Source organism: Microtus oregoni, unplaced genomic scaffold (genome assembly GCF_018167655.1).
Source record: "Microtus oregoni isolate MIOR12 unplaced genomic scaffold, Mior012 000060F_001, whole genome shotgun sequence".
NCBI lineage: Eukaryota > Metazoa > Chordata > Mammalia > Rodentia > Cricetidae > Microtus > Microtus oregoni.
The window spans coordinates 33,558-51,916 of record NW_024543836.1 but is presented as its reverse complement, the minus strand read 5'-3'; the positions used below and the strand labels follow the sequence as shown (position 1 = coordinate 51,916).

Below are 18,359 nucleotides of genomic sequence, written 5' to 3'. Positions count from 1 at the left end.
CCCAGCACCCACACAGTGGTTCACATCAGGGATCCAGCACCCACACAGTGGTTCACACCAGGGACCCAGCACCCACACAGTGGTTCACATCAGGGATCCAGCACCCACACAGTGGTTCACACCAGGGACCCAGCACCCACACAGTGGTTCACACCAGGGACCCAGCACCCACACAGTGGTTCACACCAGGGATCCAGCACCCACACAGTGGTTCACACCAGGGATCCAGCACCCACACAGTGGTTCACACCAGGGATCCAGCACCCACACAGTGGTTCACATCAGGGACCCAGCACCCACACAGTGGTTCACATCAGGGATCCAGCACCCACACAGTGGTTCACATCAGGGACCCAGCACCCACACAGTGCTTCACACCAGGGACCCAGCACCCACACAGTGGTTCACATCAGGGATCCAGCACCCACACAGTGGTTCACATCAGGGACCCAGCACCCACACAGTGGTTCACATCAGGGACCCAGCACCCACACAGTGGTTCACATCAGGGATCCAGCACCCACACAGTGGTTCACATCAGGGATCCAGCACCCACACAGTGGTTCACATCAGGGACCCAGCACCCACACAGTGGTTCACATCAGGGATCCAGCATCCACACAGTGGTTCACATCAGGGACCCAGCACCCACACAGTGGTTCACACCAGGGACCCAGCACCCACACAGTGGTTCACATCAGGGATCCAGCACCCACACAGTGGTTCACATCAGGGATCCAGCACCCACACAGTGGTTCACATCAGGGACCCAGCACCCACACAGTGGTTCACATCAGGGACCCAGCACCCACACAGTGGTTCACACCAGGGATCCAGCACCCACACAGTGGTTCACATCAGGGATCCAGCACCCACACAGTGGTTCACATCAGGGACCCAGCACCCACACAGTGGTTCACACCAGGGATCCAGCACCCACACAGTGGTTCACACCAGGGATCCAGCACCCACACAGTGCTTCACATCAGGGATCCAGCACCACACAGTGCTTCACATCAGGGATCCAGCACCACACAGTGCTTCACACCAGGGACCCAGCACCACACAGTGCTTCACACCAGGGACCCAGCACCACACAGTGCTTCACACCAGGGACCCAGCACCCACACAGTGCTTCACACCAGGGACCCAGCACCACACAGTGGTTCACATCAGGGATCCAGCACCCACACAGTGGTTCACATCAGGGATCCAGCACCCACACAGTGGTTCACATCAGGGACCCAGCACCCACACAGTGGTTCACATCAGGGACCCAGCACCCACACAGTGCTTCACACCAGGGACCCAGCACCACACAGTGGTTCACATCAGGGATCCAGCACCCACACAGTGGTTCACATCAGGGATCCAGCACCCACACAGTGGTTCACATCAGGGATCCAGCACCCACACAGTGCTTCACACCAGGGACCCAGCACCCACACAGTGGTTCACACCAGGGACCCAGCACCCACACAGTGGTTCACACCAGGGATCCAGCACCCACACAGTGCTTCACACCAGGGACCCAGCACCCACACAGTGGTTCACACCAGGGATCCAGCACCCACACAGTGGTTCACATCAGGGATCCAGCACCACACAGTGGTTCACACCATAGCTGCAACTCCTGTTCCAAGAGAGCTGATGCCCTCTTCTGACCTCCGTAGGCACCAGGCACATACATGGGGCACAGACACACTAACTGGCAAAAAAACCTCATTTACATAATAAAAGAAATCTTAAATTCAAAACAATAGATTGCTATGGTAACAGTATTTGGGTAAATTTCCTTCAATTTTATTATTTTTATAAAGAATTATGTTTCTATTTTGTAATATAAAAAAAGAACTAGAAATGAATCAAAGCCCTCTAAGTGCATATCCCAATTAATTCTATTGAAAAGCTAGTCAGTCCTTTACCAACTTTCTATTTTGCCCTACTCAGTACCCTGATTACTTCCTACTTTACCCAAATCTTCCTTTACCAACAGCGAAAGACACCTCTAGGTTTCAGTCTTTGGGGATAAAGATGAGTATTTTTATGCAACTGAGTATTTCTTAAACTTAAAATGGACCTTTCCCTATTCTTGCATGTATTTATGTTGAGGAAGACAAAACAAAATTTAAAAAGGACATGCTCAAGGCAGGAGGCACACCCTATACTTATAGCACATGTGAGGTTGAGGCAGGGGATAAGTACCAGGTTAGCATAGCAGCATATAGTCACTGTATCAATAAAAACAAAATGGATTTTAAATTTTAAAAATTAAAGACAACTCTTAAAATTTTAAAAGTTAAAATATAATGCGTAAATTGCTAGCAATATATACGATAAACTAACAAAACCAAACAAATATTTGCTCAACATTATTTTAATTGTACTTAAGCTATACTTAAGTTTTATCGATAAATATAATCAAAAATCAATGTTTTTACTAGTAGTAAACTATAATACTACTGAAATGACTGGTAGCAAATAAATCCACATATGTATATCACAGGTCTTTTAGAGAAGTTACATATTACTTGATTGTTCTCATGTCAAGTTAAGTGATAAGTTGTTCTGGTGGCAGATGGTTCTTCCATTCAAGGTTATTTCACACTATCAAAGTGATAACCTAATAAAAAAGTCTAGATTCTAAGGACCACTTCTTGAGCTAATCTAAGAGGACAAGAGACAAGCTATGAAAAGAGATCCCCTCTGCCGTTGGTGTCTCTTTTCTTAAATTCTGCATTTCTGATGCACAACATGACTCTGCTGGCATATGAACACAGGTGAAGATATAATTTGTAGAATAATAGGCACTAATATTACACGCTGCTTCAATTCTGCCATTTTTCCAATCCATCAAATTGATTAATGCTATAATAACTCCTCACAAACCTATCATTTGTGCACTAATGAAGTCAAACTCAGTTTCTCCTTAGGCAACTATATTCTAAAAGCTCATAGATGCCATTTCTTCAGCCCGGCAACACGACTACAGTGTTACAGAAAAGGAATAAGGCATATGTGCAGTCTATCTCCAGATTCAGATGACTTTCTGACAAAGGTGTAAATTCAAATACTAGCAACATAACAAAATGCTCAAAGAAGCACTTAGACAATCAAAGAAGCACTTAGACAATCTTAATCAAAAGTTACTGTACAACATACGGAGAAAACAAGAAACAAACTTGCTAATTTGATATAGACACCAGACTGATGACCCCAGTGATATCAACAAATACACTAAAAGTTTAAAACTCATCATTTGTCAGGCAAATGTAATGAAATGGGTTTTTAAGATAATTAGACTTAAAATATAAGATTATCAAAATGGGAATTTAAGGAATGCTGTTTTAGATTATCAAATTCGATATTAATTCAGCCTGTAAGCTTACAGAAAAGAAGGCAACGACAGATCCCAGCTAATAATTACAAGATTACTAAATAACATCCCCAAGGTGCAGGAGAAGAGATGACATTTAAAGACTTTACAACAAATGCATAAGCAGTGACTTCCCCACACAGGAGTGTGAAGACATTCTTCCAGGGCTGGAGACAGGGTTCCGTAGTTAAGCGTACATACTGCTCTTGTGGAGGACCCCAACTCGGACCCCAGCACCTACAATGGGCAGCTAACAGTCACCTGTACTCTAGCTTTAGGGAACCCAATGCCCTCGTCTGGCCTCCAAAGACACCAGCACTCACATGCATATATCACCATAGACACACACAATTAATAAAAGTCAATCTTTTTTTAAAAAATTCTCCCAGCACCTTAACAGTTTGAGAGATCAGTTCATGCCAGAAAGTGGCTCATGTTTTTAATTAAAAGGGAGAAATGCAGGAGTCATTTTCAGAAACCTAAAGCACAGGCAGCTGGCATTATGGAGCAGAGTGGTAAGGCAAGTTAGAATTTAAAGCAAGAAGTGCATATACAAAGATTAAAGACTAACAGGTTTAAATAAGGACTCCATAAGAACTTGGAATGTGCCTCAGTTATAGAGTGCTTGCCTAGCATGCACAAAGAACTAGGCTCAACTCCAGTACCTACAAAGCACGGGTGCCGTGGCACATGCCTATAGTCTCAGTACTCAGAAAGTGAGAGCAGCAGAATCAGCAGTTCAGAGTCCAAAACTAGCCTGGACTACATGAAATCCTGTCTCAAAAAAGGATCTTGTAACTCAAAGTGTCTTACAGAGTTATGGCCTTGGTTACAAGTTGCCTTAAGTCTGTAGAAAGAGGAAACCTGTTGACTGGTATCAGAGTCCTTGTTGTTTGTGGTATGTGAATACACAAACTGTACATAGCATTCATTTCAGAAACTACATTTAGCACGTCTACAATCAATTTTTGTTCATTTAATACATATATACATAGAAAGTCCTAGAGACACAAGTAGCACTTAAGACTACATTCTTTCATCTCTTTCATTCATTTAGCTCAGATAAAGTGATACTGAGGACCTATGTAGATTAATTTAATTCAACAAAATTTTTGATCATCTTACTCTACTCAAGTCAGTATTTATGAATATGGCTAAAAATCTATGTATTAAAACATAAAAGATTTCCCCCCAAATAATATTTCAATTAGCCTTTTAAATGAACAAACAAGCTATTAAATGCCTAAAACATAAATTACTTTAATAAGAAAAAATGAATATAAAATTGCCATTGTACTCCAGAAGATGGAAGGAAAGGAAACTAGAGGGGAGAGACAGCAACCATTCACAGCAAAGTAAGTGAAAACAGGTGGTGTAAAGAAAGTTAGGCCTTGAAGTCAGGTAGAGTTTCCCAATTTTACAATGTATTGTCTAAGTAGCCTTGGCCAAATTACTTAACCTATTCTGACCTCATTATCTTACTGTAGAAGGGGAAATACTAAATGTCTTCTAAGATTGTTGAGAGAATAAAATTAGATGAGTTATTAAGAATCCTAATTCCCATTACACGGGAGGCACAGACAGGGATCTCTGGAGCAGGCTGGCTAGCCATACTAGCCATTATTCGTGAGCTTTGGGTTGACTGAGAGAAGCCCTGACTCAGTTATTAAGGTTGAACAGCAACCAGTGAAGCCAACAGAAGAAGTCTAGACCACACACTCACATACAGCTGATCTGCACAGCAGCTGCTACGTTATTCAAAAAGAAAAACGAATAGACTCCAACTGCTTAACTAATTCAATTCATCTAACATAACTCAAATCTTTTTTTTTTTTTTTTTTTTTTTTTTTTGGTTTTTCGAGACAGGGTTTCTCTGTGGTTTTGGAGCCTGTCCTGGAACTAGCTCTTGTAGACCAGGCTGGTCTCGAACTCACAGAGATCCGCCTGCCTCTGCCTCCCAAGTGCTGGGATTAAAGGCGTGCGCCACCACCGTCCGGCTCTATAACTCAAATCTCCAAATCTTTTTTTACGGGCAGACCAATAAAGTCAATATCAAGGGTACGAAAATAATCTAAAACAGTAAACTGAAATATAAATATTTGTCTTTAATCTGCAGTCCATGATTTCTAAAGCACAAATGCACGGCAAGGTGGAGAAATATTTTAGGAAATATAATTTTTAGGTATCAACTTGTTCGGATCAAGGACTATTCAAGGTGCTTTTTACAGGTGTGTTTGTGAGGGCTTTTACAGACGAGACCTGTAAAGAAGTACTACAATTTGGCATGAAGGCCGAGCCCATTGTGGGTGATGCCATCCCTGAGCAAATGGTCCTGGGCTGTATCAGAAAGCAGGGTGAGGAAGTCATGAGTAACAAGCCTGTTGGGAGCTAGGCCAATCCAAGGCTTTTCCGGAGGCCTTGATGAAAGGACAAATGGAACTTTAGCTCTGTGTCCTTGCCCAGAAGCAGACTTGGCAAGGGCTGGTCTGGGAATAGAGATACCGTCTAGAACAATGTTTCAACTTTCCTAATGTTGCAACCTTTTAATATAATTCCTCAAGTTGTGGCAACCCCCAACCATAAAATTATTTTCATTGCTACTTCATGACTGTATTTTTGCTACTATTATGAATTGTAACATAAATATCTGATATGCAAGATATTTGATATGCAACCCCTGCAGGGTCCTTCAACCGCCCAAGGGGTCACACAACCAATGGGCTGAGAACGGCTGGCCTAGAAAGAATAATGGTTTCAGTTCTTGGGAATCTGGTTTTCCCCACTGAAGGATGTGGTTATCAGGCCTAAGGCAGCTGTGTCTCAGGCTGTGCTCTCTTAGTCAACATTGTTTGATTTAGCTGTCTGCTGAAATCAGCTCACTTCTCCCCTACAAACGGCATTTAAGATATGCTTTTTAATAAACTTCCATAAGCTGTTAGCTTATGCAAGACCTCATGATCCCAGTTTTCTGTCTTCTTTATCTTCTCATCCCCGGCCCTCCCCCTCAACACCTGACCATTAGGGACCCTTATTCCTATGGGTTTGGGTCACAAGCCAGTAAGCATCATTCCTCCATGACCTCTGCATCAGTTCCTGCCTCCTGGTTCCTACCTTGACTTTTCCCTTGACTTCCCCTGAGGACAAACTATAAAGTGTAAGATGAAGCAAACATTCCCCTACCAATAAAAACAAGTGAGTGAATGAATGAATGAATGAATGAAGCAGAAGAGAAGATTCATGTTCCCTTCCTCCTTCTTCCTTCTCTTGTTGGCTTCCTTTCCTCCCTGAGCAGGGTCCTCATCTCCTTCCCTGGGACAACAGAACTACAATCTCTGGACTCTTGAGACTTAACATCAGTCATTCCCTGGGTTCTCTCAGGCCTTCAGTCTTAGACTGAGACATAAGCTTCTCCGGCTCTGAGAACTTTAGATTGGGACTGAGCCCAGTTACCAGCATTCCAAAGTCTCCAAGTTACAGACAGCCTGTGTGGAACATCTCATCCTCCACAATCAAACAAGCAACTCCACAAATCAATTTCGTCTCACATAGTCATGTCTATTCTTATGCCCTTGACTTCCTCCTCTGTAGAAGCCTACTACAGAGGAGAATATAAACAACAATTCATAATTCCATTTGAAAAAGAAAAAACCAATTACCAGTTAAATAGTTAGCATATTATAATTAGTTCTCATTACTAGCCAAATCAGAGTCTTAAACCGATAAATGACAATGGTTAAAACAATGAGAACATAACAACCCTTTAAATTAATAAAACAGGTAAGTCAAAAACATTTCTTGTAGTTCAAGATGTCCATACACTTTTGTTCGCATGGTTTTTTTTGTTTGTTTGTTTGTTTTTGTGGTGCTGAGGACTGAAACCAGGGCCTCAAGCACGCTGGAAAGCACACTAGGCAATGCTACTGGGCTATGTTCCCACCCCCAAAACATTTTCATTTACCGTAAAGATTGGTAAGCAAACTAACAAATGGCCAGTAATGATGGCCTCTTAAAGCCTAACAGATGATAAAATTCATTTACATAAATTTCTAGTCAATGCTTAGGTTGACCACATAATTAATATACATGTGAAAAGAAATTCTATTACAGTGAAGAATGCTGTATTCAATATATATCAGAAATCTTTTTTTATCCAAGGGCAGACTAAGTTATAAAAAAATTTCTGTGGTTTAGAAAAGTTCTTAATGATTAAAAATAAGCAATTAGCACAAAAACACACAATGAAATTTATTTTATGGCTTCTATTTTGCTAACACAGTTACAGTTAATGGAAATTGACACGATAAAATGATTGTTTTTGTGAAAAGAGCCTTCATTACTACCCCATCAAATTTCATTTTTATTACTGATGTAAAAAAGTTCAAAACCATGATTCATTTATAGACTATACAAAAATAAGAGTTCAAGAATAGAGGGTCATTTACAAAGCAATAAAAAATTAAAGTATGCATTTTTCTTACTGGCAAGGCGAATACTTCTCTTCTACATGTAAATGAGTTTAGCTAAATTTACTGAATATTATAATTTCTGTCTTTAAAAAAAATGAAAAGTCTGAATTTTCAACATCTTATCTATTTGATTATCTTCAGCCTATTTAATAACTACTTCTCAAGAAATTTTTTAAATGTTTGAAAAATGTTAAGAGATCTGATGATGTTTTCTTTCAATTTCCACTCAAATGTGGAAAGCTTAAGCTAACATTAATAACTCAAAAGCCTTCACAGAGATAATAGTGACATATTTTACAGGGTACCCATCACCAAAATCTTTTAAGCTAATCATTAAAAATTATGGAGCTGTGGGTAAAGCTGAGTGGCAGAGTATTTGACTAACATACTAAAGGCAATGGGTTCCATCCCATACACATCTCAGAGAGAGGACATGCTATTTAAGAGTATCAAATTGTAATGGAACTTACAAGTAAATTAAAATTGACATTATTGCTCAACTGTGGACTATTTCAGTAAACATGTTTTTCAAAATAACCATAGCAACATATTAAAGTTTTCAAAGGAAGCAAAGCACCTCACCTTTTATAATCTGGTTTGCAATATATTCATTAATACAGTAAGATCAAATAATAGGCCATCCTCCTGCAAATCAACTATACATTGCCTTTCATCTGAAGTATAACCCTATGTTTGTTTGATTTCACCACCTGCCTCTTCAACATCAACTTCACATCTACTAACATGAGAAGTTCCACAATATAATACTATCTATCCATGACTAATAATGAAAAAGAAAAAAAAGATTATCTGAAATGCAACGGCCAGTTCAATAACTTCTCAAGAATTCCTTGGTGCCTTCTCAATACTACTAGGAAATCTTCAGAACACCACATTAAAAACAACTAAGAAAATATCTTATTTCCAAGAGCAAAATAATTGAATGTATTGTCCTTAATACATTTTTTAAATGAATGCATTTCTTCAATTCTGTTGTAGTTTTCATCATTAAATACTCTGAGAGCTCAATATAGCCTTGTGAACAGCAACAGCATTGCCCCTTCACACCAAAAAATAAAAATAAACAAAACCCACCCCACTTTTTTGGTGGTGCTGAAGATCAAACAGAGGACCCTGAATATGAAAACGTTCTTCCCCGGAGCTATAGTCCACCTCTACCAATATTAAGGTTCTTTTAGCCTCTATTTTTCCATTTATTTCAGCCCCCTAGAACCTGTCTTGGTGCTTTATAAATTGACATTGCCCGGTACTAATGTGAGGAAAACCAGAAGGAAGCATACTTTATTATCAGTATAAAAACATTTTTAAAATATGCCTATTTGGGGGGGGGCGCACGTCTGTGTGATGCAAAGGATCAAAACCAGGGTCTCCCACGTGATAAGTAAGAGTCTTACCACTGAGCTACATGCTCAACCAAAACATACTTGTCTTAACCCCACTTATTTTCAAGATACTTATGTCTAGGGACATATTCATGCTCAACTAACTAAAAATAAGGTCATAAACCAGAAACTTATGTATTAGTAAAGCTACCATTAAAAAAAAACAATAAAAATTTAAAATACAGAGACAATCTATGTAAGTTTTTTAGACAATTCAATATACAGGACCATTTTTATCCTTTCAAAACTCCAAATCTAGCCTATAATCTAGAAAACCAAACTGTTCATTTAAAGTCATAAATTGTTATTCTTCCCATATTACTTGGGTGAAAAAAAAGTAATTCAAATTCTTCTTCCATTTTAAGAAATTTATCTCCCCCAAAAAACCACAAGCATAAGCAGCACTGCAAAGAGAGAAATCATATAACGTTCAATGGCTTTGACACAACCACTTGACCAAACTGACCTGCCAGATTCCCTTTCTGCTCTCAGTTAATACGGACTGCCAGACTATTACACAAAAAGTAGTAGGAATGCAAAACAAGACAACAGCCACTGTGAAGCATACAAAAACACCTTCACTTGGTTATTCTAATACAAATATAGATGTTGCTGTAAAGGAATTTAACTGATACAATTAAAATTCATAGTCATATGACTTTTAAAAAGGAGATATGCTGGGGTAGCCTGGGCTTAAAAACTTAAAAGTCCTTTAAAAGAGGGACTAAGTCTTGCCTGATATCAACCATTCCAAACATTAGTCCCAAATGCTTTCTTTCCTTCCTAGATTCCCTGTTCATGTCTGCTTTTCAAGTTTTCAATTTGTCTGGTCAGTCACATAATAGGAGCATGAGCTGGTGTGGATATTCCCATGTAGGCACAGAGCTCCTACTGCTGCCAATCATTCATTAAACTGATAAAATAGAGTAAATAATACTGATATAAATATTACTGATAAAATAGAGTAAAACTCCAGCATTCAGGAGGCAGAGGCAGGTGGAGCTCTTTGAGTCTGAGGCCAATCAGGCAAGGCTACATAATGAGACCCTGTCTCATAAAAACAGAACAAAACAAAACAAAACCTAAAACCCCATTAGAATATGATTTCACTAAGCCCGGGCGGTGGTGCACACACTTTTAATCCCAAAACTTGGGAGGCAGAGGCAGGCAGAGCTCTGTGAGTTTGAGTTAGGTACAGAGTTACAGGTCAGCTAGATCTACACAGAGAAACCCTGTATCAAAAAACAAAAATCAAAAAAACAAACAAAAATGATCACAAGTAAATTATGGCTTCTTTACTATAATGATATACTACATAGCTATTCAAATATGAAAGCATATAATTTCATCATAGACATGAGAAGAGACCCATTATATCATAACAAAAGAAATGTGCCCTCTACATTATCTATGTCTGTATTTTTAATTTAAGGGAAATAAATTATAAGGAAATAAATGATAGATTTGGTTTTGAATATGAGATGGGATTTTTTTTTCTTTAATCTTAATCTTGGCAGTAGGTTGTCAGGTGATTTTTTCACTTTATTCCTACCGTTCTCTGGATTACTTTCACTCTATAATGACCATGGATCATTACTATTATTATATTTTAAAAAATATCATTGGACAAGGAAAAAATGTCAGGACACTTACACATTCAAATGGTGTTCGGTCTTGAGAAGAGTCCAACCGGAAAGCTGTGCCCTCTGGTCAACATGGCCCCTTTCTACCTCTTCTACCCCTACCGACCACCCACTGCCCCAGCCTCTGGTAATCACCTGTCTACTCGGTTTCTAGAAGATTAACACAAAAGTGAGATCATACAATATCTGTGACTCTATTCCTAGCTGACGTCATTTGATAAGGTCCTCTAGCTCTATCCACATCATCATGAATGAAAGAATGACCTTCTTGCTACTGCTGTGCAGTATTCTTTTTGTATATATGCCCGTCTTTTTGATCCATTCATCTGCTGACAAATACCTAGTCTGCTTCCATGTCTTGGCTATTAAGAATAATATTAATAATGAAGTAAAGATATCATCTGACAACTCACTTATTTTAGGTACCAAAATGAAATTGTTGGGTTGGTATATCAAACACTTTTATTTTTTGCTATCAGAAATAATGCTATGCTAAAGATGACTATATAGTTCTTTTAAGAACTGGTCCTCAAATTTCTATCAGATAAATCTACATACAGATGATTTCTGGGTTAAAGTATAACATTTTAGTAAATATTGCTGTGTTTGGCTCTTAAAGGGAGCCTAATCTACAGACCCACTAAGTGAGAAAGTAATGTGTCTATGCCCCTGCCAATACTGGAGATTATCATGTCCACTTTTCCCTAGCTACAAAGACAGTGTGCCAGTTATTCATGGAGCACATCTTTCCACCTGTCCACTGTCTACGTGTATCTCTCCTTTTATGAAAGATTCTTTGCCTTTCTTTGAGGAGGTTTTTTTTTTCATTAATATGTACAACTTTATTTATGGTGGGGGTTTTCCCTGTTGTTGATGTTTGTTTTGTTTGAAACATGTTCCTTTAAAGCCCAGGCTAGCTAGCTTCAAGCCTGCAATCCTTGGGTCTCAGCCTCCCAAGTGTTTCTGATTACAGGCAAAAGCCACCACACCCAGCTACTCACGGTGTCTTTTATCATCAAAGGCTTTCAATACTTTTATACAACCAACTCTGCCAATATTTCCTATTATGGCGTGAATAGTCTGTGTTTTGCCAAGGAACCTCTTCTGCTATTCAATATTATTAAACTAATATCCTGCATTGGTCCTTGTAATTTTCTTCTAATTGTTTTATTATAAATTGGTTTGTGTTACATTTAAATCTTTAACCTTTAATTCATCTAAAATTTATTCATGCAGCATTTTGACTTAGGAGCTGTTCCAATGTATTTACTCAATTATCTAAATTGAAATGCTTCCTCCTACTACAACAGATTACTACAAACAGCTAAGACAACAGACAGAGATAACCGTTACTTGAAATCGCAGTATTCCTTACTTACTCAAGTCATGAGTATTTACAGAGAACCAAGTGACCGACAGGTACTAGGATGGGGGGGGGGGGCACACAAAACAAGCATTCCCCTGCGTTCATGAAGCTTACAATCGATCTAGCTTCTTCCCTCTCCTATAAAATGATATTTTAAAGGAAAAAAGAAATCTATGTTCAGGCAAATTCAATACAGTTGGCAAAGTTATGACACATTATACTTTTCATTTCCAAAACATTACTTTATGTCAAATGTTCCTAGTTTATCCTAGTAGCTCCTTATGGTACTCATGTTGAAAACATTGCTGGAGTTAACGTTCATCCCGTTAACTTAAACCCTTCACTTTCTCCGAAATAAAAACCTCAGGAAGAAAAAAAACTTTTGTGAATCTATTTACCAGTCAAGTTCGACCACCAAGTCAAAGGTGTTTACTTTCTTTAAACTTCATGCAAATTAAGACTAGTTCAAAAAATCCTACAGATTATGCAAATGGCTGGGAGAAGCAAGAATTTCAACAACAGGTAAAGAAGGGGCGCTCATTAGTGACGGAGAACCCAGCACCCCAAGAGAGAGCCCCTTGGGGAGGGAAGGCCCTGTGGCCACGCCCCCACCGCAACCCCAACCCCCGGCCTCCTCCACCCACCCAAACCGCCGTGAAGGGGAACAAAGCGCCGCGGGGGCAGCGTGGACAGCACTTTGCCCCTGCAGGGTGACCTTGGCCACGCGTCCTCAGTTTCCTCATCCGGAAAGTGAGGCCAGGCCTGCATGGCCGCCTCCACCCGGGCTGTGGGCTCGGGACTCTCGTCCCCCACAAGTTCCAGGGAAACTACGGCCCTCTCCGCACGCGGCTCCCCGCCGCTGCCCCGCGTCGCCTCCCCAGCCCGTCAGCGCCCACGCGGGCTACCTGCGATCTGGGAGACAAACGCTTCCGCCACCAGAGACATGGCGGCTGCGAGGCCCTGAACGCGCGCCTGCGCTCCGCGGCCCTCGGCTCCCTCCCGCGCGACCTCGGCGGCTCCCACGCAGTTCACGAGCCTCGCTGACTCAACGCTCGGACACCGCGAAACCACCTCACGAGACGCGGCCCAGCCCGCAAGGTTACCGCCAGGCCGGCCCAAGACTTCCGGCGTCGCTGACAGCGCGCGCCAGCACTTCCGGCTGCTCCGCCCCGCGCGCTCCGGACCCGCGTGAGCCCTGGAAGATCAGCCTCTGCACTGTCTCTAGCTACGTGAATACACGTACGTGTATCGGCGCTTTGGAATTTTATTGCATCCTTTCAGCAACCTACCAAGATGGGAGCAAGCTGGAAGAGGTTAAAGTGCCTGGTCAGACCCAGAAACTCAGAATTCCCTCAGTTCCACCACCTGCAGGATTTGAGGTCCCTGGACAGATAGCAGTGTCAAGTATTTGTTCAAATGCTCTAGCCAGAAGGAGGTTTGATCAGCTCGTGAGCTGAAACATTGTCTTTCAACTCCGTGCACTCAAAATGAAACTTGGAGAATAAAACACTTCAACTTCTTGTTTCTGAGTGTAAAGGGGGCAGGGAAGGAAGGGCACTAGCTCCCATGAGTCTTTTCTCTTAGCCTAATCGTGTTGTTTTTAATTATAGGTTATAATTGGGAAGTCATAAATATTACCGAATTAGAAACATGAAGTTACACTTGTAATAGATCTCTGGGTGAGCCAAAGTGTGTGTGTGTGTGTGTGTGTGTGTGTGTGTGTGTGTGTGTGTGTGTTTATAGAGAGCTGAGACAATTTTGGGATTCTCTTTCTGCTACGTAAACTCCGGGAATCCAGCTCAAGTCATCAGGCTTGGCGGGCTAGTCCAGGCAAGCACAAGCATCAGCTGGGTAGGCCAGTGGTCAATGACTAAGTTCCTCTTGAGTTACTCTCCACCTCACTTTTTTCTTCTAGGATCTCTCACTGAGAATCAGGAGATCGAGGATTAGGCTGGCCAATAATAGTATTCAGAAAAGTCAGACCTGAGCAGTTGGCACACTAGTAAAGCTCTGGCCTAGCTTGAGACCCTACTTCCTATTCTTAGTTCCACCACACAGACCCCCCACACACACACACACACACATAGCTTATGAAGTTTGTACATAGATAAACTGCTGTTCTAAGAATTACTGTCCATGATATTTTTGGAAAGGTATGTCTCCTTTCTTTATGTTCATAGATCTCTGACCCTCCATTATAATTATTGTTCATATTTCTGCTTCCTTAACTAATAGTTAAGTAGTATACTGCTTTCTTAGAAGTGCCATACAAATTACCACAGAATGGGTCGTTTAAACAACAGATGTCTGGAAGCTTGAAGTCTGAGACGAAAGGTGAAAGTGTTGGCAAGACTGAAAGAGACTGCTCGTACATTTCCTGACCACCCAGACCCGAATAATCACACAGAAACTATATTAATTATAACACTGTTTGGCCAATAGCTTAGGCATATTCCTAGCTCTTGCATCTTAACCCATTTCTATTAGTCTGTGTCTTACTATGAGGCTGTGGCCTACTGGTAAGGTTCTGGTGTCTTTCTCCTTCAGCAGCTGTGTGGCATCTCCTTACTCTGCCTTCTTTCTCCCTGAATTCAGTTTAGTTTTCCTGCTTAGCTCTATTCTGCCCTGCCATAGGCCAAGTCAGCTTCTTTATTAAGCAATGGTAATAAACCATATCACAGCATACAGAGGGGAATCCTCCATCACTCTGCTTTCTCTCAAGGACGTAGACATCCTTCCTCATGCTTCATAACTTCTAGGATTGCCGGTGTTCCTTGGCATCCCATAACTTTAGTCATGTCACTTCAACCTCTGCGTCTATCGTGACATTCTCCGTGTGTCGCTTTGTCCAAAATTTCCTCTTCTAATGTGGCACCAGTCATTGGATTAAGGCCCACTCTATTGAAAAATGACCTCTTGTTAATTACATCTGCAATGAGCTGACTTCCAGATACAGTCTCATCCGTAGATGCCAGAGGCAAGGATGTAGAAGTCTTCTCAGAGAATGTAAAATGTTAGAAAGTTTTAAAGATTAAACCATAGCAGTATTTGTAGCCCCCACAACAAGTAAGAAGTTTATTAAACCAAATTTAAACTTACCCATTAATTTAAATAGACACAAAGTATTCTAAAGGCAACTTTTCTCTGACTGAAATTAGAGGTTAATGAGAAGCTCATAGCAATACAAGGAAGGTAGTGGATCATTCTTGTTTGTGCTGAGGGAAGAAGCTCACTAATAATGGAGTGTGTGGTGTCCAGTTCTCTCCTCATCCTGTTGTTGGCATTGACCCAGAGAAATGAGCTGTTCCTGGATCTTCCTGCCAACCAAGTTTTCCATTCTTTTCCTCTGCATAGGGAATATTTTGCCTGGCCTTGAAGAAATGAAAAGTCTATTATCAGTTCAAGTTGTGTTGGCCTCTTCTGTTTGTTATCTTTCTAAAGCTACAGATAATATGTTTTGACTATTTTGGATGGATTTAGTGTTCTATTTCGTAACTTGAGCCCAAGTCCGTAGATGACTATGAAACCAATAAACAAAGGGGTAGAGGTGAACCTCAAAATGGAAAAGAATGTTAGAGCCAGAGCCTGGGAATATATGTGGGAACAACAGAGCATGAGCGAGGCAAAAAGGACGTTTGTGCATAATTGTAGCCAAGCAGCCATAGCTCACCAGACACAATAAACCAGGATGCATCGAGAGGACTGGGTTAGGGCGTACCTACCCTTGCTAGTATAACAAGTGTCTTAGCCAGTCATAGGTGCTAGGAGAAAATACCTTAGACTGATTCATTTATATTTTTGGTTGTTTGGGGCTTTTGGGGGGAGGAGTGGGATTTTTTTCTTTTGTTTTTTGTTTTGTTTTATTTTGAGACAGGGTCTCTCTACAAAGCCCTAGCTATCCTGGAGCTATGTATATCTGGCTGGCCTCAAACTCACAGCTAAGCCTGCCTCTGCTGGGATTAAAGGTGTGTGCCACCACATCCAGCCAGACTGGGTCATTTATAAACAGCATATTTATTGCTAATCTTGGAAAGCTCTGAAATCCAAAATCAAGGCTTCAGTAGATCCAGGGTCTTGCAAGAGAAACCGCTCCTCATAGATGGTATCTTCTCGTGCCTTCAGATGGTCCAAGGGGAAGGAGGACAAACAAGTTCCCTCAGGCCTTTTCAATAAGTGTTTTAATTCCATAGAAGAACCCTCCTAAAGGCCTCTCTCTCCCTCTTAAATACTGTTATATTGCTGATTGAGTTTCAGCATTTGAATTTGAAGGGGTACCAGCATTCAGATCACAGTAGCAAGCCTTTTGAGAAAAAAAATTAAAACTGAGATCTGCTGGGACACTGTCTATATACACAACTCCTTTTCATTGTAGTCAAGGAAGCTGAATCCTCCACAGCATATGGCTTTACTTTTTTCTCTTTGACTGACAGTTCTTTTTCTTCCCACACAGGCAAATTTAGGCTGGAAAGAATGTATAATGTGGGAGGTCTTTATTACTAAAAATTAAATCCAATAAGATGCAGATGTCTCGACGGTGCCCACAAACAAGCTTTCTTTGTAATAAAGAGCCAACTGGAGAAAATATATTTATGCATCTGTATTAGAACAACTGGCAGATTTAAAACTGAAGATCTGTTTAAGATCACCACAATTAAGGGAAATACAAGAAAACAAGCCACTGGAATTTTTAAGAATGAGGTTATAAAACAAAAGTACTGTGGAATCCATATGTTACTAAAAGGATAGTCACACAATAATTTAAAGTAAATTATTAATGCATGACATTGACAGTCTTATTGTTTGCCCTAATAAAATCACTTACTTGCCAAATTGTTCTATCATAGGATATTTGCAGGTCTCTAACCTAGACTTTGTGTTACTGTATTACACAGTAAGAGAATGTTCAATTATTGTTTTGAATATATGTTAATATTAAAATATTTGGGCATTTTATTTATATTTCACTTTCTCTGACAAAATATTAATACTTTAATGCAAATATTTTTGAAAGATATCTGCAAGAGGAAACTCTTATCTATGATTCTTTAAAAGATACTGTTGCTTTGATAATAAAATGGTAAATTACAGACTTCTTAAGTTGGTTCCCTCCTCCACAATCAACAACTTTGACAATGGCTAATTCATTCAACACAAACGGTGTGTTACTCAGTTAAGAAACAATAAACTATAGCTAACTCCAAGCAATTTTTCCTCTTTAGTTTTTTTCTTTCCTTTTTTCTTTTTTGCTTTTTTTTCTTTTTCTTTTTTAGTTGGGGTGAGGAAGGTCTTGCTGTGTATCCCAGACTGTCCTCAAACTCATCTCTCCAGGTACTAGGATTAAAGAAATGTGCCATCGTGCCTAGCTTTGCAAAGATGCTTCAAGGGTCCAAAAATGTCGTGGCAGTTCATCCTAACGTCACTTCGTTCCTTTTCTTCCCTTTTGCAAACCTAAGGAAGCATAACTGACCAGGACAATCAAGCTGATGCCTTTCGTTCCCACTTTCTGACTGTAACGCCTTCTTTATTTGGCTGGCGCTCCACTACACGAACCACAAGCGTATTTGACTAATTTTTGAGAAATAGCTACATAATTGATTGTCGTGGGCAAAGGTTTTTCAAATATTAATGGTTTTTCAAAATAAATTAAAATGCTATTTCCGACTTGATCTTCTAATTATCTTCTTGCTCACTTTCATGAGTCGTCATTAGGAACTGAGTCTCATTGTTTCACTGACCACCCTTTCTGGCAATTATGTCTCATCCACAGTCACAGGGCCTATGTTAACTAGGACTTCTGTAGTTGTAAGTTACAAAAACACAATTAAACCTAAACTTAACCATGTTTAAGTTTAGTGTCCCATTTTGATAGAAAAGATAAAGCAATGATACACAGAATTATAAAGGCCTGTAGGAATCAGAAGTTTAGGCTTGGCAACCTGTCTTTCTGTGTCTTCGTCTCTCTCTGTCCACCCTTGGTCTCTATAGCTCTGTTCCATTTTCTTCTTATCTTAAAATGCACTTTCTCCAGACAACTTGAGAAGTGACTGCTACAAGCACCAATTTGACATAACCCCAACTTCTAAGTTAACCTAGAAGAACTGTAAT

The 18,359-nt window shown here is 40.4% G+C and overlaps 1 protein-coding gene across 1 annotated transcript in view; it reads right to left on the bottom strand.

Moving 5' to 3' along the window:
* The window catches only part of LOC121439087 (metaxin-2), a 51,619-nt gene extending 38,238 nt beyond the window's left edge, over nucleotides 1-13,381 (bottom strand). The window contains exon 1 of the mRNA XM_041639586.1: nucleotides 13,160-13,381. Within this exon, the coding sequence (XP_041495520.1) occupies nucleotides 13,160-13,199 (40 nt within the window). The 5' untranslated portion in view covers nucleotides 13,200-13,381. The remainder of the gene's footprint in view (nucleotides 1-13,159) is intronic.
* Nucleotides 13,382-18,359: the final 4,978 nt, after the last annotated feature.